Raw genomic sequence first — 25,646 nt, 5'->3', positions numbered from 1 at the left:
CACAGTTCAAAAGAAACTTTATTGGTCATTAATACATACACAATAAATTCTACTGAGCATGCTCACAACTCAGCCGGTGACATTACGAGAACATCATCAGTACAAAGAGGAGAGAGAACGCAGGGGGGGCTGGAATATGCGCCAAGTTCACACCCCAAGGTTTTAAAAAGTTGAACTTTTATCCCAATTCATAATAGTTCAAGCATTCAAGAATAGGAGAAGCCCCTCTGTTCTTGGCTTGAACACTTCCGCAGTTCCAGAGGCATTCGAGCTCGGCCACAGGCAGGAATTTGAGGGTACCGAGCGAGGAGACCCTTATAGGGCCTGCATGGAAGAGAGGCTGTGAGAGAAGGAGGAAGTTGCCAGGAACAGGTTCATAAAGCTCGCCCTTGTCAAGACAACAAACCAGTGGGGCTGAAGAAGTCGGACCTTCCCGTTAAATGTGCTGCAGTCCCCAAATTTCTTAAGACCGTTTCCGTCTATGAGTGCAAAGATTTGTTGTTCTTTGTAATGTTATACTCATGCGATTTGGATGCATTCGTTTGTTGATTAGCTATTTTAGGAGAATTGTGAACAATTTAGAATTATTATTTTTTTGCCTATGACATGCCCAACAACATAGGAATACCATGTTGAAGTCTATCTGTGGGTTTTATAAATATTCAACCAACGAAAAGTATTAACACAGGTTTGTGACTAAATAATAACTACATTGGAACACAGATTCTTTGTTCCTTTTCCTGGGAAGTAATGGTTTTGGACATACAAGATTTTCAGCCAACAGTTACGATATGCATCTTATATACTCTATATAAGATGTTTGTTTTTTAACAGCGCAAAGGAATACAAATTTTTACTTTTAAAACCTTTGGGGGACACTTCACGCACATGTCCAACGAGCCGGACGGCCCAACAAGCTTTAACGTGTATTTGTCAATGTTGTGCAACAGAAGCAGAGTGTGTGGGGGAACCCTATCCCAGTGGAACGTCAAGGACCCTCAATTTGGTATGCATTAGGTCACAGAGTACCCCCATAACTCTGAGAGTGTGCAAATGGAACCAAATGGACCCGTTCCATTTGGTTCCATTTGCACACTCCGAGTTACAAAACTGGAAGTGTCCATTTGGTTCCTAACCTTCAATCGTTTCGCTGGGGCCCCGGAACCCACTTTGAGAACCACTGCCATAGGCTTCTAAAACTGACTTTCACTGATGTGTGTTCCGTCTTCTGTGTGATCAGCATTTGTACATGAAAAATAAAAATCATCAATTATTTATGAGTATCACTGTCACAAGTGAGTTTGTATGTTGGCCATCGTTTGCCATCGTTGCTCTCGGGCAGAAACCTTGTACCTCCATATTTCAACCTTTTGCGTCTTTTTGTAAATTAACGTCCCACTACAACAGTGTCACGCTAAAAATAGTGAAAATAGTCGATCACAACATGTCACATTGCGACTATTTGCCATCTCAGAAACGTAGTTTACCCATTAAGACCTGAGGCCGATTCTACTTAACGCCTTCTAAATCAGTAGTTCTCACAACTTCAAGATTTTTCAAAAATGTTTAAAAGCAGATGTACACTCACTCGCTGTGAGCTTGTATGTCTGTTATTTTTGAATAGCGAACGCAAAAACATAAACTTACACGGATGCTTTCCCCGTTTTAATGGGTTAATGTGAAAATGAAAAGTGATTCATTCCGTCTGAGTAAGTAATTTATTGAACCAATGAAAAGTATTAACAAGAGCTTGTGAGTAAATAACTACATTGGATCCATTGGAACACAGGTTATTTTTTCTTTCTATTTTCCGGAAAGTAACGGTTCTTTTGGACATAGAAGGTTTCAGCCCGACAGCGACGCTATATTTGTGTGGATGTAGTTAGTCTTGCGTGGTCAGACTGTTGCCTCCCACAATTTTCAAATGCTTCCGGTCATACAGTCTGGAGCGGCGGAAGCTCTGAACATGATCAAGCGATAAAGCGGATGTGACGCCTCCTCCCCGATTCCGTTTCACCTTTACAGTTGCGCTAATTTATTCGAATGTAAATCAAAATCATCTAAGCACATATAGCTTGCTGCTTAGCAGAAATGGAAATTGAAAAATGAAATGTAAAGATATTTTAAGATACATTTTCGTGAACGGAAATGACAAACAGATGACAGCTTCCCTCTCGGATTTCGAGAGGTGTAGTTCCAGACTATGTAGCATTCGGAGATTGAGGAATAGTTGTCTGCACGAGACTAATGTGGATGTGTAGTTGACATTGTGTACATCAGAGTTTCTCTGCTGTAGGGGTGGTAAGCAGAGTCTCTCTGTCCAGCAGAAGCTCTCCATATCTCTGCTGTAGCTCTCTCTCTCGCTCCATCTGTCTCTCCACGTCCTCACGCAGGGCCTGAGACACACACATACACACACAGACACCTGTCAAAACCCTTGTCTCATGGGTATAATGTGCTGTACTGTATATCCCATTTAGACCTGAGGCTGATTCTAAAACAGAAACGCCTTCTAAATCCTAACAGTTTTCTGAAAAACATCTGTTGTATTCAAAATAATAATATATAGCAACATCTAAAATGCTGTCCCGGATTGAAAGGTAAAAAGACCTGGTTAAACTGGTCTAAATGAGATATAGTATGTCATACCTCTTGTCTCCTGGTATAAAGTACTGTATATCGTTGCTGTCGGGCAGAAACCTCATACTGTATCTCCATTCTCCATGTTTTGACTTTGTGTTTTTTCGTAAATGAAAGCCCAACTTGATCATTCTACAGCGTCACACAAAAGCATCAAAAGTAGCAGATCTGCAAGCTCGAAACGCGGTGCAAAGCGACACGTTTTGAAGCTTGAGGATCTGCTACTTTTGAATTTGAATCCTGAAAAGGAACAATTTTGGACATATGAGGTTTCCACCCAACAGAGACGCAATAGTATGTCATACCTCTTTTCTCATGGGTATAAAGTAATGTATATAATATGTCATGCCTCTTTTCTCCTGGGTATAAAGTAATGTATTTAGTATGTCATACCTCTTTTCTCCTGGGTATAGCGGTATCTTCTTGTTTCTTCAGCTGACTGAAGGTCTGGAGTTCAGTAGCTGCTTGTTCAACCTAGTAAGACAGAAAGAGAAGCTTCTATAACGAGCAGTGTGTGTGTGTGTGTGTGTGTGTGTGTGTGTGTGTGGGGGGTACCTGCTCCCACAATGAGTGGTTTAGTGCAAGTACAGTGTGTGTGTGGAACCTACCTGCTCCCACAGCTCGCCGTGCTGCTTCAGAAGGCCCAGCGCTCTGGACTGAAAACCTCCCAGGAGGACCTTGAGTTTCTTCTCCAGCTTAGCTGCTCTACGAGCCTCTGCCGTCATGTGACCACGGTTCACCTACACACACACACACACACACACACACACAGTTGATAGTTTTAGGACAGTCCCACACTCCACAACACAGGCTTTTGAATTTGAATCCTGAAAAGTACGTTTTGGACATATGAGGTTTCCACCCGACAGTGACGATATAATAATAATGATAATATAATCAATGTGAAATACAAACTATGCTGGTATGAATGTCCCACAATGCAATGCGGCAGCTGCGACAACAACCAAAACTATGTATGTCACAAACATTTAATGATGAAACAGGAACATGTATGTGTAGTAACTCTGCTTTGTCAGAAGATGGGGCAGTTTCCTAACATTCCGTGTTGTCTGATTAGCACATACAAAAGTACATTGAAAAATAGCATGCTTATTAGTTATGTAGCATGCCGTATGTGATTTCGGTACGCAGTCTCAGATATGAACCGACTTGAGGCCACTTCAACACGATGCCAGGTGGAAATCTGGGAGTAATATTGTATTACTTTTCTGCATTCACCCAGCAGATGTTTTGCTCAGATGAACACTGTGGGGTACTGTTGGATTAAAGGGGTAGTTAACCCCAAAAAGTACTTTTTTACTATCAATGAAACACCCTCAAGCCTTGAATTCATGGAGATTTTTTGATTATGTCGTATTCCTGTGCCAATAATTTGATGACCTGCGAAGTCTCTGGTAGGAGACTCAAACGCAGGTAAATTGAGTCTGCGCCTGTCATCAAATTATTGGCTTAGGAATGTGACAAAAGAAACAAATCTCTTGAATTCAAGGCTTCACGGGGGTGTAATTGATAGGAAAAAAATACTTTTTGGGGTTAACTATCCCTTTAATCCAACAGTTCCCCACAGTGTTCATCTGAGCAAAACATCTGCGGGGGTGTAATTGATAGAAAATAGGTATTTTTTTGGATGAACTACTCCTTTAAGAGGTGTATATTGCTCGGGGATACTTCCAACACGTAGATGGGTGAACCCAGGGTCAAACGGTGACCTGCTGATTACCAGATGGCCTTTCCACCCACTCGACTACGGCCGCCCATTTATTTATTCATATCGTCTCTGTCAAGTGGAAGCCTCATCTCCAAAATGAAGTTATTAAAAGTTATTTTTCAGGATTGAAATGAAAAAGAAAAATTGCAAAAGTAGCAGATCTACAAGCTCGAAACAAGTCGCTTCGCGCAACGTTTCCAGCTTGCAAATCTGCTACTTTTGAGTGACGCTGTAGTGTGATCAAGTAGGGCGTTAATTTGCCAAAAAACACAAAAAGAGGTTTCTGCCCGACAGCAACGATATGTGGTGTGTCCATGTGTGTACTTCTCACCTCTAGCTTTTTCTCCAGGCTTTCAATACGGTCTTTCTTGGATGCCAAGTTAGCTCTGGTGTACCTGCCCTGACCCGCTAGATACAGCACCTACACACATGACATGGAGAGAGAGGAGAAACAGTCTTGAGACAAGCTGAGAGTGGACATTACACTTTATATTTACTACAGTTAACACCGATTGTCAATAGTATTTATTTTGACTTTGCAACAATTGTTTTTAGCTTCGCTGATTGAAAAGAGACACGAGGGTAAAGCGAGGGTAAAGTGAGTGTTGGTTACCTGTCCGTAGCATTCTTCCCAGACCTGGCAGTAGGCCTCCATGCTGAGGTCACCGTGTCCCATTCCAGCCTTGACCACCTCCATCTCTGCTGTCAGCAGCGCTGAGGCCTGCACCATCAAATGGTAGACAGTCACTCAACTGCTTAATCACATGTGCATATAGTATGCCACCAATATCATAACTTCATCTACACATATTACACCATCACCCACCATTGACAGAAGACAACAAGTGGGATAGCGTAACTAATAATAATAAATAACACCAAGTGTGTCACCTGTTCCATCTCCTCTGTGCTGATTGGCTGGTAGGAGTGCGAGTCCAGGTAGGCTATGTGAGAGGCGTTGTTAGACGTGGAGGCGGGCCCTCTGGCCTTGCTGCGCTGCAATTGGCTGGCGGCGTTGAGCAACGGGTGATGCAGGCAGTCGTGGTGCAGCATGGTGATCATCTCCTGTTTGATCATCTCCTCGGCCAACTGGAGGTCAGAGAGGGGCTCCAAGGAGGCGGGGCGAAGGATGGACTCATTGACCTGGAGATAAACACACACACACACACACACACACCTGAGCACTGGACCGAGTGTGAAGCCCTATTTTTTTTTCTCTACATTTTTATCCCACGATTTTTGTAACCCATTTTTTCACCCAGTGCCAATTGTCTAAGTGATCCTGGGCGCAACAATCCCTCTGCCAGCCTAGGGAGACCCTAGAGCCGAGCTCATGCCTCCTTCAATGCATGAGCTAGCAAGCCGCTTCTTATCACCTGACAGGGGGGAGGTTCCCTGGGTAGACGTAGCACGTGGAAGGAACACGTTATTCCAACCAGTTCCTTTCCCCTCCATCAGGCGCCCCGGCTGACCAGGGGGAGGCACTATAGAGACCAGGATTACTGCATGTTTTTGTGAGGGTACCTACCCTAGGAGACACGGGGAGAACAAAAGCAAACTCCACACCCTTTCACCAAACCCACGTAGGGTATTGGCACTGATGACGCGGAGGAGAGAACACGCCCTCCGCGCCTACAACATCCCCAGCGGGAATCGAAACCAGGACCTTCTAGCTGTGTGACGACAGCGCTACCGACTGCGCCACCGTGCCCCCCTATGAAGCCCTATTGACCAGTGTTAATTTCGTCAAAAAATGTTTGTCAGCTAGTACCTTTTTTGATTGACAAAAACTAAATAAAGCTATGATGACTATGACAATATATTTTATTATCATATATATTGACAATTTCGTCAACAAATAGAAACTAGACTAAAATGTTATTGAGGGACTAGTGGAGAAGAGATCCAGAAGAACTAAGACAAGTCATTTTATGCTTGGTAGTGCGTGGGTGCTGCGCTCCGAAAATAGCTACTTATACATTATGCAGGTCAGGTATATCTATGTCCTATTTTAACAAGTCGCTGGCACAATGGGGCATCATGTTGAAGTGTGTGTCGCCTACCTCAGTAGGTCTGGGTAGGCTCCTCTGAACAGCAGTGTGTCTCAGTTTCAGTTCCTTCTCTTTTTCTTCATCACGAACAGCCTGTAAAATACACACACACACACACAGTGTTAGTTCCTTTCGATGCTCCAACAGCAGACAGGTATGTAGCACAATATCCGTACAGTATGTGAAAGGCGTTTTTTAGTGCACTCTGCGTCTACCTGCTTGCGTGACTGAATGTCGGAGGCGTCCTCTATGAAGCCCGACTCCGTATCGGTGTCCTCCATCTCTCTCTCCGCGTTTTCGGGAAGCACGATCTCAAAGTCGTTCTTGGGGAGCGGCAGCGACAGGAGGCCCTGCTTGAGCTGCTGCAGGCTCTCTCTCTGCTGTGGGGGGACAGACAGACCGACCAGAAGCAGAATTCAACCACTGTTCATTCTACACATCCTCTCTGTAGGGTGGAAACATTGTAATGTCCAAAACCGTTAATTTTCAGGAAATTGAAAAATAGAACAGGTTTTCCAAAGGATCTAATGTAGTTATTATTTTGTCACAAGCTCTTGCTAATATTTTTCCTTGGTTAAGCATTTATAAAACCCACTCCTTTCACTTAATACAGGGTTCCCACACATTTTTACCAATGAATTTCCAAAACTTTTCCAAGACTTTTCCAGAATATTTAACCAAATTTCCAGGCCTGTATAACATTATTATATATAACATTCAGCGCAATAATGAGTCTCTTACTCTTATGTGCAATGCCCAAAGACAGGCAGTGTAGCAAAAATAAAGAACTAAACTAAAAACCAAAAAATTGACTAACTACGCATCACGCTGCAGCACGTTGTGAACTTGTAGATCTGTTATTTTTGTCACGTCCGGTATACATTAGGCTGCAATCACGCAGCCCGTTCGGAAAGAAAATACATATTTTGTGTAATGTTATAGATGTTTTGGAAAGAAATTGCCAAAAACAATGCATAGCCAAATATTTTTCCAGGACCCTTGATAAATTCCAGGACCCTAGACAAATTCCAAATCTTTTCCAGGACTGGAAAAAGATTTTTCTAATTTCAAAATATTTCCAGGAATTTCATGACCGTGGGGACCCTGTTAATAGCAATAGCAGATCTACAAGCTCACAACACGCCGCCTCACAATGCGTTGAGAGCTTGTAGGCCGGCATTTTTAAACGACACTCTTGTACAACATGGAGGTTTCTCCCTAATGACGATGATATAAAACTAATCCACTGCTCAGTGACAGAGTGTTTACAGGTTATTTGTAATGAGTCTCAACAAAAGACCAGTTTAGTGTATGTTTTACAGCATGGCTCTGTAGAAGGCTCAGTGGTATTGTGGTTAGAGTGTACAACCTGAGATTGCGAGGTCAGTGTTCGATTCCCCGGCCGGGTCATATCAAAGACTATAAACATGGGAAACAATGCCTACCTGCTTGGCACTCAGCATCAAGGGTTGGATTAGGGGTAAGTCCCTGTGACATACTAGTGTCATGTCCAGGGGGTGTACTTGTACATTCAGGCGCCTCACACTATAGAAACAGGACATAGTGTCCTGCCCTATGGGCCACATGGCTCGGCATGGCTTACTTTGTAGAAGGTTAGCCGTCTAAGGGCTAAACTAATCTCACAAAACAAATCTCTTGTGCACATAGGGTGAGGATCTCCTTTAGGATTTTAACAATTCCCTCTTACTGGTCCGATTCCTTAACTCTTTAACTGCCAGAGTATATACATTAATTAACTCACCCAATGCCAGTGATTTTTGTGTTTTATAACCTTTTCAAGTAGTCACAGAATATTTATCTCCAGTATGATCGATCCCCTGATGGTTGCTAATCAGGGAGGGTTTCACTGTGTGGAGCCAAGATACAGGATTTTTAAGTAATAAGTTAAGTGAAGGAAGTGAATGGAGCAGTAAGTCTTTGGATCGCGTTATTGCTGGTTCTGTGTCAGAAAACTAAAAAGTGCAGGTACACTTAAAAAATAAAAAATCGCCCATTTCCGTCATTGGCAGTGTGGGCCATTGCAGACGGGAATTTTCGTCCATAGCAATGAAAGAGTTAACGGTTCCCTTTAACGATTCCTATAATAGGGGGTTCCAAATGGACCCCAACAGGTCTGTAACTCTGAGGGTGTGCAAATGGGACCAAATGTTTGCACACTCTCAGACTTATGGTGGTCCTTGAAATTAAAACGTTTGAGAACCACTGGTATTGTAATTATATATCAGACGTGAAGTCCACATACCAGCTCTGACAGCGTGATAAAAAACGTTTCCAAAATGTGATGGAATCGATGGAACCGCAATATTGGATCTGGTTCCTCCAGTTCCTATGTGCACACCGCCAGTAGGCTAACTCAGCACCTCCACTGACATTTCTAAAGAAGTGTGTGCAGTGGTGGTCAAAGTACTCAACCCCAGTACTTCTACGAGCTCTTCTACAAGCCTACAACGTATCCCAAAGGGACGCGTTGTGAGCTTGTAGAGCAGCTTTTATTTGGCAAAAAGATTTAGAAAAGAGGGAAAAAAAGAGCGCACCAAGTACAGAGGCAACTCATGTCCAGTTTTCCAGTATAGAGGGTTTAAATGTGGGGCAACAGATATGTGCGCTATGTTACCAGGTGTTTGGCGTATGCCGGGTCCGTTAGTTGCTCCTCTGTGTTAATATTCAGCTTGTCCCGCAGTGGCGTGCGGACGGGGGTCAACCCGGGGGTCGCGGCGCCACGTGGGGTCATCCCCCCTCCTGGGGCTTGAGGGGTCATCATGCCCTCTGCCCCCTCGCCTGCCTTGGGGGTCCTACAGGAAATTACATGATAGAGAGTCAAGACAAAAATGGCAGAGAATGTGTTGCGTGAAAAGTGAAATGTTTGGCTGACCAACAACTTACATAAAAAACACATAGAACTTGTTAAAACAAAAGCAAATCATTTTTTTCTGCAAGGATTGCACTGTACTGTTATTGTCTGTACATAAAATCCAAACATTTAGGAGGAACAAGGTTTCTACTGGGCACACCCCTACTGTTAACACATTGACTGCCAGATTTTATTCATAATGTACTCACCCCCTTGCCAGCGATTTGCGTGTTTTTTTGTTTTGTTATTTAAATTCATTTAAGTTTCTCTGGCTGCGGTTATAAACACATACGAGGATCGACCAGCAGAGAGCAGCAAATTGACACCTCGATGACTCGCTGACTCACTCACCCCCTCCAAACAGGCTCAAACAGTCAAATACGTCATAACCGGATGTGACGTTTTTGACAATCGCCGATCGCCGACTAGACCGTTGTGATACATGACGACGATGACTGTTAGTCACCCAGACCAAAGAAAATAGAAGTGGAGCTCTCTGTTCGTTTTTTATACCGTGTGAAAAAACGTGTTTTTCCCTATTCTGGCCGAAAATGACCCGGGGAAAAAAAATGGGACCCGGAAACAGAATCTGTGTTATGCATCCGGCTCCGGGTGAGTGTGACGTAAGTGGAAAACGAAACTGATGATGAAAAATAAACAGAACAGCGCGATCACAGATTAAACTAGAAAAAGTGCTCCTCGGAGCACAGGTCTCCGCCAGGTTAGGTAGGTTATTGTGGCCTCCTGGTGGCGCTATAATAGGCCAATGTGAAAAGGGTGCCATTTATTCTTAGGCCTTTCACGGCAATCGGACCTTCCATTCATGATTTGAGGCATTTTGTTCCAAAAATGTGTTTTGCTAAATTAGACCTGCTGGTGGCGCTATAACAGGCCAATGTGAAAAGGCTGGCATTTCTTCCTCGGCCTAATGGGAATTTGCGTGTGAAATTGCACGGAAAGCGCAAGCTGCGTTCATGATTTGAGGCATTTTGTTCAAAACGGACCAATGCTGCAAATTTTGGAAGCCAACCTTAGCCAATGAGGATGTAATATGGACAATCGGACAGATCCGTGTTGATCACATGACTATAGAGATACTGTGTACCGATTTGTATGACGTTTGGATAAAATCTGTAGGAGTAAAAGGGTTTTGCACAAATCGGCCTCCTGGTGGCGCTATAACAGGCCCATGTGAAAAATGTGGGGCAGAGGTTCTGAATTGGCATCCAGGGAGTGTGCACATAGATATAGAAACCTAGATACCTCATTGGCCTCTGCAGTTCGTTGGAGCGACCCGTTTGGTATGGTGGCCGCCATATTTCCGGGGGGAACGGGCACTGGCCAATCACAGCGTGTTGACTACTAGCCAACCACAGCGCGTCTTTCCCAGGACTTGTCAGAAGCTAGTTGTCCCGCCCCCACCTGCCTCTGATTGGCCTACTGAACGCCCCCTTCTGTGAAGCACAAGGAAATTTCCAGCTGCCCCCCGGAAGCATAGACGAAGCGGAAGTGCGTCCGAGATGCCGACGCTTCAGAGCCAGAGGAGGCGTCTACCTTTATATGTCTATGAGTGTGCATGCACAGTTTCACAGCGACCGGGCCAACGGTGCCTGAGATTTGCTGTTCACAGACAGATGGACGGACGGACACACGGACACACATACGGACGGACAGGGGGTAAAACATACTCTCTCGCCATGCCTTTCGGCCTGGCGGAGACAACAATGAAAATTCCAAAGAACGAGTTAACTCGTTCAGAATTGCGGCACGCAAGCGATGGATTTGAAAAACGAATTAACTCGATCTAGGCAATCAATGTGTTAAGAGTGAACCTTGAACTGTCACAATTATTACATAATCGCAATTATTTGAGATAGTCACAATAATTTTTTGCATAATCGTCATAATCATTTCCATGTTGAAAACTTTCACATATTTTCAAAAATAGTGGAAATAGCAGATCTACAAGCTCAAAACACGACACAATGTGAATTGTTTTGAGCTTGAAGATCAGCTATTTCCACTATTCATGTAATAGTCAAATCAAATAACTTAAATTGTGCAAGTTATTTGTCATATCTGCCCTGTTCCAATGTTCCAACGACAGAAACGCAATAAAATTGTTAATCGCAATTATTTCAGACGACAATTAATCGTCAGGTAAAATTTCATAATCGTGACAGCCCTACTTGAACCTTGGTTTGACTGTTGCACCCACCTGAACGGGGTGGTGAGGACACTGTTGGGTGTTTGGACATAACCTTGACCCTTGGTTTGCACCCACCTGAACGGGGTGGTGAGGACAGTGTGGTTTGCACCCACCTGAACGGGGTAGTGAGGACAGTGTTGGGCGTTTGGACCTGCTGCCGTGTTGGTGTGACTCCACTGAAGTCACTCTGGTGCAGCGGGGTGTTGAGACCACCTTTCAGGGGGGTGTCTATGTTGGTCAGAGCCATCAGGTTCTGAGCTTCCTGCAAACACAAACACACACAGCTTAGGTCAGGGGTCTTCAACAGGGGGCCGCCAAATCTTTGTGTGATAGGATTTTCTTTTTACATTAAGTGGTTAAATGTCTTAAAATACAAATTAACATGAATCCAACATAGAGTGATGATAGTGCTGTCAAACAAGTCTATGAAGCTATCTATGAAAAGGTTTAATCTACAATACAATTTGATACAATATGTAGTGGGGGTCTCTGCTTCATCACTCTCTCAGCCAAGGGGTCCTTGGCTTGAAATACGTTGAAGACCTTTGGCTTAGGTTAAACTCCTCATAACGCTGAATTCACACCAGCATTGTCACGACATTGGTACGAAAATCAGAACTTCTGCACTAGTGCACAGAGCGTCCAACCAATAGGCGTGAAGTAGGCATATACACTTGCTACCACAGAAAAAGACTACTGTATGAAAGTGGCTAATTTTAATAACAGATCCTCAGTAAAGTGACAATTTAAAGGGGTATTTCACTTTCAAAAAAACTTTTGGTCATTTTATCATCTACTCAGGCCTTTGTGAACCCCCCAGACAGTTTTTAAGTTGCTTGACTAATTATGTAGATATTTGATATTCATTTTATCAGACACGCCCCCTTCCTATACAAACCCATTGTAACTTCAAACTTCATTTTAACCATGTTAGATTCATCAAAAACACCCGTCCTTGGTTCTGGTGACTCATCCTGCCCTCCTAATGCGTGAGGGGGCTGTGTTTTTTCAATTACTTTTTTCATTTGTTTTTAATATTTTTTTTGGAAAATGAAAAAAATTAAATACAACAACAAATTTAAATAAAATAAATGAAAAAAGTAATCGGAAAAACACGGCCCCCTCACGCATTAGGAGGGCAGGGTGAGTCAACAGAACCAAGGACGGGTGTTTTTGATGAATCTAACATGATGATTTTACCTAATAACTAATAAAAAAAATTAAATAAAAAAGAACAGAAAAGAAAAAAAAGACTACTACGGCATGAAAAATATTCAACAAACTATACTATAAACAATTGTCAAACATTGGCCAAATTGTCAAATATTACCTAAGAAAGAAAAAAAAGCCAATCTACATGCTGCAATCTACAAGGCTCACAACGCCTCGCGTCGCGAGCCATTGTGAGCTTGTAGGTAGGCCATTTTCACAATATTATCTGTGTGGAACCAAGTCAAACTAAATGTAATGCCTCAATTCCTACAATTCCAAGTGCTTGTCAAGGTGGGGGGTCCCCAGTTCAAATAAGATTATTTTGGGGGGTCCCCAGTTCAAATATGATTATTTTGGGGGGGTCACAGCTGGAAAATGTTGGGAACCTGTGCCATAGTGAGTGTGTGTGTAAGGTCACCTGCAGTATCTTGTCCTGGACGGCGGGGGTGCGGGGCGTGCGCAGGCCCGTCCCCATGGCATTGGTGACGCTGTACTCTGACAGCAGCGTGGAGGAGGCGGAGTCAGTCAGGTCGTTCTCCTCGGCCGCCTGGCGGGCCACCTCGCTGGCCACGCCCAGTTTCACCACTTCCTCCAGCTCCGCGTCGCTGATCTATGAAGAAACAATTTAAATAAAGAGTCAGTCAAAAAGAGTTTAAGTAATAAGAGTCAAAACACCCACTAGTGTACCACGCCAAGTAGGCCAGTCACAATTGTCACATCGTAAATTAAAGCCCAACTTGATCATACTACAGCGTCACACAAAAGTATCAAAAGTAGCAGATCCACAAGCTGGAAACGCGTCGCGCTGTGTTTTGAGCTCGTCGAGCTGCTACTTTTTTAATTTGAATCCTGAAAAGTGACCGTTTTGGACATGACATACATTTCTACCCGACATAGAGATGATATGTAAGGTAATTGTCATCTGCCCTGTGCAATGTTTGTTCTGCCCTGTGCAATGTTTGTTTGCAAAGCCTAAAAGGCAAATAGAATAGCAAAGTGATTTATAAAAGTGTGCCAAATACACTTTTATAAATCATGAATCTGCAATTATTTGTACAACTAACTAAAATGGCATGATTGTGACAGCACTAACGGCAAATATTTCCACCGGTGCAGGTCAAAGTGGGGTCCTTGAGGGGGTGTCCCCAGTAAAAAAAAAACACAAACAAATCTTGTATGGAGGTAAACAAGCATGGTCCCTTGCACAAGATCATTTCAGATGGAGGGTACAGACGGTAAATGCATATTAATTTTAGGATTTGTTGACATGAAACGGTAACCTGGTAAACCATCCCAGTCACGTGAATTCACATTGTCATGTGAAAACAAAAAGTGTAAAGAGCCAATCAGCAGGGCCCTGTGATTGACAGACGCTGATTGGCTCTTCCACTTTTTGGTTTCTGCAAAACGCCCACCCAGCGCTTGGGGCCAGACCGGTCTGCAGAAGAGTGAGAAGACACATGATAACGTGAATTCACGCGACCGGGATGGTTTACCAGGCTAATGAAAAGGTTTGAGCAGCACTGACCTGAGGAGCGGGCAGCACCAGCTTGGAGCGTTTCTTGGTGAACTCAGCCACGCCGCTGGTCTGCAGGATGGCAGACGGCAGGTCACTCTCCTTCTTCTTCTTGATCTTACTCTTGTCCTTCTTCCTGTCCCTCTCCTCACGCTCACTGGGCAGACACACACACACACATGTATTAGCATATGGTTAACTGATTCACTGCCAATCACGTATATCTACGCGAACCTATTTAAAGCCGCCACGTGTCAACCGCGTAGATCTACGTGATTGGCACGTAATATTGTTTTTAATATTTTTTTTTCATATTTGACCCAAAGACCAAGGAGATATGATTGTTCAAAGATCTAGACTCCTATCCACTTCCTTGTTAACTTAAAACTTAAAAATTCTGTATCTCGGCTCCTGAGTACTTTATTTTTTTCAATGAAAAACTCTGGCACTGGCTAAAAAAATATGAAAATACCTCTGGCAGTTAATGGGTTAACCATGTGAAATATGTGGGGTTTTTTTTACCTTTCCATGCTGCACAAACTGGTCTTTGAAACGGCACCTTAAGAAACAATGTACCTGCTGCTACTTTCTTCCATATTGTATGTACAGTATATATATCATTATTTGTTCTATTTAACCTGTTTTCTATCTCTTTCACTTTGCTCTCACTTCACCTCTTTCCCCTCACGCAATACTACAAAATGGAGTGGGAGCGCCCGCTGGCCTAGGGGTCCAGACGCACACATATAAGCTCTAAAGCAGCCTGACAGCATGTCGCAGGCTCAAATCCCGATCCAGACGACCTTTGCTGCGTGTCACTTTCCGACTCTCTCTCCCCGTTTCCTGTCAAACTATGTACTACAAATAAAGGCAGAAAAGCCCCTAAAAATGTCTTTTAACACATTCCCGGCCATTGACGCAGATCTATGTAATTTAAAAACAAATCATGTTTTTTGTAATTACGCTAGAGGGCTAGCCTGGAATCCAGCCTGCTTCACTACGTTCGGTGTTTTTTTCTCACTTCGTTTCTCAGTCTGGAAAGCCTCCCATCTCCAAGGGAGGCGGGACATGCCATACGGCTGAAAACGAGCCGTGGCTTCTGATTGGTCTGTGGTGCGGGGCGGGACAAAAACACCAGTGTGATCGTTGCGATTCGTGATTCGTTGGAACAACATCCAATCAGCAACGACGTTGCCTACGTAACATATGGAGTTCCAGTGTAGTTCTGCAAAACGAGTCAAATGGGAGCCTTTCCAGACTGAGAAATGAAGTGAGAAAAGAAAATCCGCCGAACGTAGTGAAGCAGGCTGGATCCCAGGCTACTAGAGGGCACCCTTCGCCAATCTATGAATGATCCCTTGACTGCGAGAGAATGATGGAAGCAGAAATGACGTCATCCCAAAAAGTCACTCCATCCGATCCCGTCATGAGATTTAGAAAAACTTTTGTTCAGGTGGATAGACAAGACCCTCCCCCCAGACAGCTTTTGTATACATCCGTGTCCACATCGTGGCTTCTGTAGATCTCTGTGGATCGTCAAAAAAACACTGGCAGTGGCAGATGAATTAATTAATTAGTACCTGGCAGTGAATGTGTTAAAAAAATTACCCACTGCTTTACATCTATAAAACTGTGATCTGACAAATTAAATGATTCTGATTCTTTATTAACCAGATGAACCCTAGCGTCCCTATTCTGGGCATGTCATGTCTGGGCAAGATAAAACATTTATTGAATGGGGGTTCCATGGCCTTTGAGCTATGGTTGGGAGTCCTTGAATTTCAAAAGGTTGATAATCACTTGTGTACAGTGTAAAATGTCATCTTTTTTTTCTTTCGTGTGCTTTTTACCCCTTTTTCTCCCCAATTTCCTCCCCACACACATTTGTGTGTTGCCACTGCTGTTGTATCCTACCTGCCAGTGAGGAGCCCCCACCGGGAAGACGTAGAGCCTTCGTCCTACTCCTCCTGTCCAACACTCCCTGCTGACAGGTGCCGCCCCAGTCCGTAGGAATTATGTGCAGTGACAAATATCACCCTCCCCGCCAAGCGTCCCTCCACAGAACACGGGCCAATTGTGTTTCGTATAGACGCTCGACAAGGCCGGATGCACCACGGTGGATTCGAACTCACAACCTCTGCGGCACCACAGCGCCACCCGAGCGCCTACAGTGTCTTAACGTTATTGACATTGTGTGTGTGTGTGTGTGTGTGTTACTCACTTGCGCAGCTCTCCGTCTAAGTGCTGCTGTCTGAGGCGTTTGAAGTTTGGCTCCAGAGCGTTGTACTGCTCCATGCTGGTGTCATAGAAACCCTGCAGCAAAGAGAGAGAAATGGTGCATAATTATAGATCATTTGTTCTCAAAGTGGAGTCTGTGGACCCCCAGGGATCCCAAGCAAAAGTAGTTAGCATAGTATCACAATCATTTTAACTAATTTGTCCATTTATAAGTTTGCCATTAACACATTGTGTGCCAGAGGTTTATTAAAATACTGTACGTTCAGTGCCTGCATTTCTTCCAACCACCTACGTTGATACGTTTCGTGCTGTAGAAGCCCCGACGCGGAAGTGCATGTAAACAAAGCGTGCGTGCGAGACGGCGGAGGGTCCCGACTAACGCCTGGAACAATAATATTTCTAACGCGATCCTCCATTTCAGAGTGATCGCCGATCGAAAACGGCTCACTTCCACCACGTTAACACATTGGGTGCCAGAGGTTTATTAAAATATTATACTTTGAGTGCCAGGACTTTTTAAACATTTTGAACCTTTTTCAAGTAGTCACAAAAAAATTTCAGTGATCACCGTCCTCACGGTGATCCCCTCATTACACACATACAGGTCTCGTACAATCGGGGGGAAAAAATTTAAAACATTCGGAAATCCATTCCATAGTTGCAGCCAGTTCAAAAAAGTTAAATTAACATTGTAAAAAAAAAAAGTGCACAGGAGCCGAGATACAGGTTTTTGAAGTCATAAGTTAACCAGGAGGTGGATTGGAGTCTAAATCTTGTAGGAGTGATATTTCCTGTTGCTGTGAAGGAAAAAAAAAAAAAAATTAAAAAAAAAAAACCGTATATATACGGTTTTGGCACTCAACGTTAGTATGCGCAAAACCGTATATATACGGTTTTGGCACCCAATGTGTTAAAAAGAAATGGAGATATTAAGCTTTTAGTCAAGGAGTTAACATTGGAAAGGCCGACCGGAAGGATTTTTGACATGGATCCACATCCGGCCTCTCCTTCTTAGAGACTCCTTGGATGATCCCAAAGTTTCGTTAGAGCGCCCCACATGTAGTTTTTGGACCGGTCCGGACCGTTTTTGGCACACAATGTGTTAAAAATATTTTAACTTCTTTTTTTTTTTTTAAGCTGGAAAGAATTGGAAAATTTAGAATAACACAAATCTTCTCTTCTGGGAGGTCCCTGGCACAAAACCTTTTCAGATGGGGGTCCGCGGTCAAATAAATATAATTTTGGGGGTTCATGAAAAAGTTTGAGAACCACCGATATAGATTAACCCCAGGGAAGTTAAATTGATTAGTTTGATTTAACTGTTGCACCCTCTCTCTCTCAATGGCTCCGAGCTGTTGGAGGTGGGAACTCTGTACTGCAGGACCAGCTCGTTACCTGAGATGGTTTCTTCTCAAAGGGGATTTCGGCGTTGTAATCGACACCTCGCTTCTTCTTCCTCTTCTTCTGGATGTCTATTCCTGCTGCTCGCAACTCCCTGCGCTTCTGCAGCGCTGCCAACCGCCTGGTAAAGAGAGGTAGAGAGACAGAGAGAGAGAGACAAGGGCATGAGAGGGAGGAAGAGATTCAGGATCTTTATCGATTGTGTGTGTGCGCGCGTGCGCGCGTGTGTGTATTACTAAGTATAGAAGAATTTGAGAAATAGACATTGTGAGGACCATATTCCTGGTCGTAGTTTTATCATTAAAAAGATTTTAAAGGATTAGATTTCCAATTGGGATTACGGTCAGGAAGGATTACGCATTTAGACGGTCAAAAGGCGTCACAGTGTCACGCGTTGTGAGCTTGTAGATCGGCTATTTTTCAAACATTACAAAATGCCTAAATTGCTGCCCTAAAATGTCAATGTCCTCGCAAATATAGTGATACAAACCTGTGTGTGTGTGAGATACACTAAAAACAATAGGTGTGCAGACAACAGTACCTGGCTTCCTCCAGCTGTTTCTCTCTGGCCTTCCTCTTTGCCTTCTTGCCCTGTGTGTTGGCCAGTCTGGCCCTGGCCTCTGACAGCATCTCGAGCTCATCTGTAGTTTACACACACACACACACACACACACACACACTTCATAAGCTGCGTTCTCACCTACATACCACATAACATATAAAATATCTTTCTAGTCGCTTGAATCGCTTCACCTTGGTCGCTGGCTGTCAAAGGTGTTCTTTCTCGTGTTCAACTAATCGCCTCTTCATGCTGTCAATTAGGGTTTAACATTTTCCGGGAAATAACTAATTTTAATTCCCGGGAATTTTCAGACCTTTTCCCGGGCTTCCCGGGAATTCCCGTTAAAGGGTAAAAAAAGTACCCACTAAAATGCATTTATATGTAGATACTTAAATAGCCAATTTTATATTGAGGTGCCCAAATGTCCCTATTGTGTCCACCTATGAACTTGCACTAATAATGACTTAAGTTGATTTTTTAAATCATATAAATATAATATATAAATATAATATAGTGCCCTGGCGGAGATCTTCTGTTGCGCAGCAGCGGGTGAAGACAATTAACTTAAACGAGGAGCTGCGCTGTGCACCCAACACGCACTCAAACAATGTCAAACTCTAGCTGCTGAAATAAACGTTCCATTTGTATCATTATTGACAAGAGAATTTGCAAAAGGATTATTTATTTATTGTCCATCAGAGCGCCGGTGAGGTCACAGCTTATCGCTACTTTTGTAGGATATTGATTTATTTGATAGCCTAAACTTGTAATTTGTTTGCAGTTATTAATTTATATTAGGCTACTTGCTGGATATTAAGACTCCATTTTGGGATGTTGGCTGTATGTTGTCAAATGTATTAATCTATATTTTGTTGTTGATCAAATGTCGGGTTTTGTAGTGTGATTTTGATGTGCACATGCATGCGCTGCCACTGACAATCAATGAGACAGACAGCTGTTGTGCAGTTCACTTGTTCTACTGGGTAGTTCTAGTAAAATGGTAGTTTGAACGTTCTAAAATGCAAGTGTAGGTAGGGTACATTAATGATGATAAAATCTCTCTCTCTCTCTCTCTTGCTCTCTCTCTCTCTCCAGTCTCTCCTCTCAAAAGCATTGCTTGGCTTGCGCGCATTTTAAGATGGAATATAGGCTCGAAATCAAACCTACCCACTGTTTATGCAGCGTTTCACTTGATGTTGAATCTCAACTAGTCAACTGGTGTCTACCGTTTGACAGCAGAGGAAACGGTGAAATCAGCGTGCGCAGGGCAGGCAGGGGGGCATCACGGCCACTTGTGTTTTATTTTGTTCATTACTGTTACAGTGCGTCCCATATTGGTTCTCACAACGGGACGATGGGACCCTGCCTTGGTCGGCAACGCGGCAAGTAACTTGGCTAATTATAATAGTAATTCCTCCGCGCTGTAGATAGGCCTTTCTACTAATTAGTATTCATTTCTAACAAGAAAAAAAAAACGGGATCCCGGGAACCCAAGTCAGTTCCCGGGACGGTAAATAACCTCGGGATTCCCGGGATTCCCGCATCCCGGGATTCCCGGTGTTAAACCCTACTGTCAATCACTACACATACTGTACTGTAACTATGGAAACACTCAGTCCAGAGTTCTAATTACAGAGCTTTAATCTAGCAGCTGTGTATGTCCAAATAAGAAACACTGAGCAACTACGTTCTATTTCATGACTTATATCGATCTCATCCTTGTTTACAGTCAGCCGGCACCAGTAGCAGTATTGCCCGGCACGATTGAGCAGGACCTCCCACTCGGTGAGACGTCACCTCTGGACTTGGGAGTAAATAGGACACCGTTTGTTGACTCAAATACCAATTCAGGGGCTTGTTTTGATAGCTATAAAAATGTACACAATTTAGTGTTCATTTGGGACTCTGTAACCAAATGGACCCGTGAGGGGTGAAGGTCGAATTATTTAACGTTTTAAATTATTGTGATATCAATTGAAATCACATCGCCCAGCCCTATGTTCAAGTACCTTCGTCCATGTCAACGGGGTCGGGTCTGGCGGGCTTGGTTTCAGGGTTGGGGTCAATCTCTCCTGGTTTTAACTTCCTGGGGTCATCTCCAGCTTCCTCCTCGTTGTCCTTCTGGGCAGCCTTGTCTCTGGACACACACACACACACACAAATAAATAATAAAGACTAATAATACAGACAGATAACACAAATGTCACACATATACAGATACAATATTTGTTACGGTTATTCAAGTTAACTAAAACTAACGACATAACAAAAAATAGACGTGTTAGTGTTAGTCAACTGAAATAAAAAATAAAACAAGGCTTTGCAAAAAAGAAAAAAGTATAACACAAATAACCAAAACAGAATTGTGCAAACCAAATGCATGTGGTGTATGAATAGATATAGTGGGACAGAAGCGTACAGCTAGGCCTGTGACAATTATTACATAATCGCCTAATCACAATTATTTGAGATAATTGCAATTATTTTGCAAAATCATCATAATCGTTTCCATGTTGAAAAAATTTCACATATTTTCAAACATTTTTCAAAAATAGCAGAAATAGCAGATCTACAAGCTTACAACACCTCACTTCGAGACGTGTTGTAAGCTTGTAGATCAGCCATTTCCTCTATTTAAAAAATATATTAAATGTGTCTTTTTTTTCAAATCTGCCCTGTGCTAATTTGTGATTATGAAGCCAAAAACCAAACAGAAATTAGAATTGTATTCATATATCCCAATGTACAATGCCCCAAAACACAATTAAATTGTGTTAACACAATTATTTGTGTGACAATGTAATGGTCAACTTAAATGTTGTAATGGTGACAGCCCTACTACGTACAGCAGGAACTCGTAGTGCTCCAGGCACTGAGCGGCCGTGCGTCCTATGATGGGAGCGATGGTCCTCCACTGGGTGGGCATCAGCTTGGCCAAGTGCAGCAGCTTCTCCTCCTCCTCCCTGGACCACTCTGTCTTCTTGATGCTGGGATCCAGCCATTCATACCTACACACACACAAAAGTACAGGGTAAACTGTTCCGCCCTTCTTTGTCCTTTGTTCAGGGTTGACTGCAGGTGCGGTGGTCTCAAAAATAAAGGTAAACTGTCTGGAAAACTATTGAGGATGACTCATTAGGCAGAGACTAAGAAAATAGTATTTATTTTATATTAATATGCTCATAAAGTGCTGTGCTCAAAGTGAGGGGTGCAAAAAAGTAGCAAACATTTCGGTCCTGGGACCGAAACTGGACATTTCTGTTGGAACAGTTAACGCCACGACCCGATTTCGGATAAGCGGTTGAAGATGGATGGCTGGATGGACAATGTAGTTATGTAGTCACAAGCTCTTGTCAATACTTTCAATGTATTGAAAACCCACAGACAATCAACCACTTTCACTTTCAAAGATTTTCAGAAATAGCCACAATAGCCGATGTTCACTACACTGCACTTTTTACACCCGCGGAAGACCCCTGGGAGATGGATTGCTGAAGTGGAGCGCCGCACCAACCTTCAGCTCACAGTACTTAGTTACCCAAGCTCTCGTCACACGCCGAGTTAGTTAGCATTGTCCGGTATCAAACCCTTGTGATTCAAAGGCGAGCACTCTACCGACAGGTCCGACAGGCACAAATACAACAATGATACATAGCAATCATATCATATCATCATCGGTACTTGATTGGTATTGACCAATATGCAAGTTCAGGCATCAGAATTGCGAAGGAAAGCTAAGTTGGGCCATGTTATTCATTAATCACAGGAATCATTAAATAATTGCAGTCTGGTCAAATTTGGTCAAAAAGGACAAATGTGGGATTTGGACTTAAACTCCCCCTTTTCTCTCGTTAACATCCAGCAACGTCAAGTGGATGGAATCCGAAAGAAGACAACTATCTGACTTGCTTGAACACTTTTAGCAATTTATCTCAAAAGTCATTAATTTCAACCCACCAATCGGATCCACAGTACCATAAATGTTAAAATAATAATAATACACACACACTCCCTCTCTATTATCCTTACCATCTGGCTTTACATTGTTTGGCAGACTTGCGATGCAGCAGAGAGGCAATACGAGACCATTGGTTTTTGCCATATTTCATCACAGCCGCCTTCAAGATCTCATCCTGGATAAATAAGACAGAATTGTAGTTAAAATAATAGGTAGATAATAAAACCAAAGCAGAGTCAAAAAGACAATCATTAACAGTCACATGCGGTCAGAATCATGCTAGCTTATATTAGGACAGTGATTCACAAGCCTTTTAAACTAGCTCCAATTTGTCTAAGATTTTTTTTATCCCTAGGACCCCAATATAATAACAAGTTTATTGTTAGATGTGATTTGGTCTGTCAATTATTAAATATGTCAGTCATTACTTGGTATATTTAAGAAATGTGTGTGCCCTTTGGACGTTTTTGATTACCAAGCCTAAAAAAGCCAGGCAGAAATGTTTTATTCATGTTGCCATGTCCAATCAATGGCAAAAACAAATTAAATTGTTAATCGCAATTATTTATATGACAATGAATTGTCAACTTAAATGTTGTAATCGTGACAGCCCTATTAACTGGAAATGTTTTACTATAGATGTATTCATTATATCTATCTATCCATCTATGTGCTGTAGGAAATAGAGATGCAGTAACAGTTGAAAACGTTCTTGAAAGTTATCTAGTTGTATTTTGATTGATTAAATACTTTATTAGATAGAAATATAAACAGCACGTGGTCACAGTCAGACATTAAGGCTAAAAGGATAACACAAAACAGTACTGGAGACTTGTTTCCATTGTGGTCCTATGTATTCAACTCATCAACATAGCATAAAAATAATACCAAAATACATGTCATCAACAAATACAAAACACTATATATTTTCCGTACAGGTATAATTTTAAGTTTAAGATTAACTATCAATCATTCAGCTGGGGATCCCTGGACACCCCTCAAAGTCCCCCTGGAGCGTCCCCGGACCACATGTTGAGAACCACTGCATTAGTACATAGTGTATTGCTGCTTGCAATGTGTATGAAGTACTACTGATGCATGCAGGCTCCAGTAGCCAACTTACTAGCGTTACTGGTTTTCTATGGTATTTTTGGCCAATGATAGCATTTGTATTATAAAGCATGTTGATAAATGTACAATATATACATATATGTATAAAAGTAAACTAAAATGTTAATGCGTCAAAACGCTGTTAGCCAAGTAGGATACTTGGTCTGGGAGTAGCGGCTATATGCTAATTAAAACCCCGTTGACTTTAGTTATTGCTGGTTAGCTTCTTGGCTAACCTGGTTAGCATCGTGCTAACCATGTAAACACGTACCTCCGTGTTGCGCCAAACGCCTCCTTTAATCATAATTCGCGGCATTTTTGCGGCGGTTTGTTTCTCTCTCCTTCAAAAAAAAAAAGAATAAACACTGGACCTCAGTGTATCCAGATGTTTAATGTAAAGACGTTGACAAAACGACCAGACAAACAAACAAACCAAACTACATGAAATGAATAAAGAGACCAGCCGCTCGAGCGTGTATCACACCGGAAACACGAACTGCCTGCCGCCCGCAATGCATCGTGGTTACAAGTAGTGTTGCCAGATTATGCGAGAGAAATAAGCAACCAGGTCTATGAAAAAAAGCCCAAAAGAATATTTGAAAATAGCAGATCTACAAGATCCAATGTATTGCAGCAGATTAATGACATAAATTGTTCACTTTGTAATACAAGCATGACATTTGGCACAAATACTCTGTAAGGGTAGCCTGGCTCCACCCCCTGAATCGCTAGCCTCGCATTCAGGGTCTGGTGACGCTGTCGAAGGCGGGCTTTTCTCGGTTGAAAATCCGTACGACGAATCGGGATCGGGATAATCCAGTATGAACCAATCGCCAAAGAGTCCAACTTTGGCCACGCCCCCATCTCAGAAAACGGCTGCACTGAGAGGGCTTTCAGACTGATTAAAGACCATTGGTTTTCAAGGCGGGGTCCGGGTACCTCCCAGGGGTCCTTGAGGGGGTTCCAGGGGGTCCCCACCTAAATGATTGATATTTATTAAACTTATTGACCCGTATAGGTCTTAATGGAAGCTTACATCCGGTCTGTAACTCAGAGTGTAAATGGTGCAAGGCTTTGACTGAGAGACTTACATTTTTTTGTGTCGCTTCATCAGGCATTTGTCCTTGAGCTTTGCAAAACTGTGAAACCTTTGTTTAGGAGACACTTGATTGAATACTTTATTTAGAAAGACATGGAAACAGTACATGGAAGTACAATTCACAATACAAGGTCCTCTAAACTGGATCGCTCATAAAAGCACTTGGCTTATTTAAAATTAGATCCCCGTGCACTCAAATCATGATGACATTTAAGAAGACATACAAATATACACTACTATGCAGAACGTCATACAATCAGCTTACAGGTTACTGGTATGGAAAAAAAGAAATATGTACAATAGACAGTTTTAGGAGGAGGGGAGAGGGGGGGGGGTAGGTTAAGACTTTGACAGGGGCCAGTTTGGAATTGCAGCCTCCTGAGTGAGTAGGGTTTTACACTCCTTTACTCCTTTAGGTAGGGCATTCCACATTTTTGTTGTATAGCATGAGAAAGAGTTCATTCCCTTGTTTGTGCCAAATCTGGGTTGAACATGATCAATGGTGCTGCCTCTGGTGTTATAGATAAGTAGCCTTATCAGTTTGTTTTGGGATGTCTGGAGCCTTGTTTTTAAGGCCTTAGTGGTGTTGTGATACCATGAGAAGCATACATAGTCGCAATGACCTTGGATGAGGGCCCCTGCGAGAATCTTCAGGGTATTTTTACTGACTAGAAAGTTGATCCTATACAGAAAACGTGTTCTTTGATTGACCTTTTTGATGACTCTTTCTGCCATCTTATCACCGGAGAGGTTTGCCTCCAAGATGGAACCCAGGTAGGTATTTACCTCCTTTCTTGTGATAACATCGTCACCCGCTTTGATCGTGAAGCTCTCAGCCTTGTTAAGGTTAACACTAGACCCAAAGAGAATGGATTCGGTATTACCCAGGTGTAATGATAGTTTGTTTTCAGAGAGCCAGATGCGGATCGTATCGATTTCAGAGCTGAGAGATTTTTCAACCTGCAGCCTGTCCCTGTCCGAGACCAGCAGAGCCGAGTCATCTGCGAACAGGAACAGGTTGCAGTCGCAAGCTGATGACATATCGTTCA

The 25,646-nt window shown here is 42.8% G+C and overlaps 1 protein-coding gene across 1 annotated transcript; it reads right to left on the bottom strand.

Moving 5' to 3' along the window:
* Positions 1 to 23,976, bottom strand: cdc5l (CDC5 cell division cycle 5-like (S. pombe)). Its single transcript, XM_080449059.1, has 19 exons — positions 23,770 to 23,976; positions 22,460 to 22,563; positions 21,277 to 21,438; positions 20,440 to 20,567; positions 18,410 to 18,509; positions 17,863 to 17,989; positions 16,451 to 16,542; positions 14,242 to 14,386; positions 13,132 to 13,323; positions 11,615 to 11,763; positions 9,056 to 9,233; positions 6,636 to 6,800; positions 6,433 to 6,513; positions 5,261 to 5,512; positions 4,983 to 5,090; positions 4,701 to 4,790; positions 3,249 to 3,380; positions 3,034 to 3,114; positions 1 to 2,396 (listed from the first exon to the last, which is right to left on the bottom strand). The coding sequence occupies exons 1-19, from the start codon at positions 23,812 to 23,814 to the stop codon at positions 2,277 to 2,279; spliced, it is 2,451 nt and encodes an 816-aa protein (XP_080305185.1). The 5' UTR covers positions 23,815 to 23,976; the 3' UTR covers positions 1 to 2,276.
* Between the last annotated feature and the right edge of the window lie 1,670 nt (positions 23,977 to 25,646).

Source organism: Gymnoscopelus braueri (genome assembly GCF_963280865.1).
Source record: "Gymnoscopelus braueri genome assembly, chromosome: 14".
Lineage (NCBI taxonomy): Eukaryota > Metazoa > Chordata > Actinopteri > Myctophiformes > Myctophidae > Gymnoscopelus > Gymnoscopelus braueri.
This window is presented reverse-complemented; position numbering and strand designations above follow the sequence as displayed.

Excerpts from the sequence above, each read along its gene's own strand:
- cdc5l (XM_080449059.1), bottom strand. The coding sequence starts at position 23,814 with ATGCCGCGAATTATGATTAAAGGAGGCGTTTGGCGCAACACGGAG. Across the intron at positions 18,510-20,439 it reads CCCCGTTGACATGGACGAAG|ATGAGCTCGAGATGCTGTCA; the intron begins GTACTTGAACAT and ends TGTAAACTACAG. Across the intron at positions 6,514-6,635 it reads ACATTCAGTCACGCAAGCAG|GCTGTTCGTGATGAAGAAAA; the intron begins GTAGACGCAGAG and ends TGTATTTTACAG.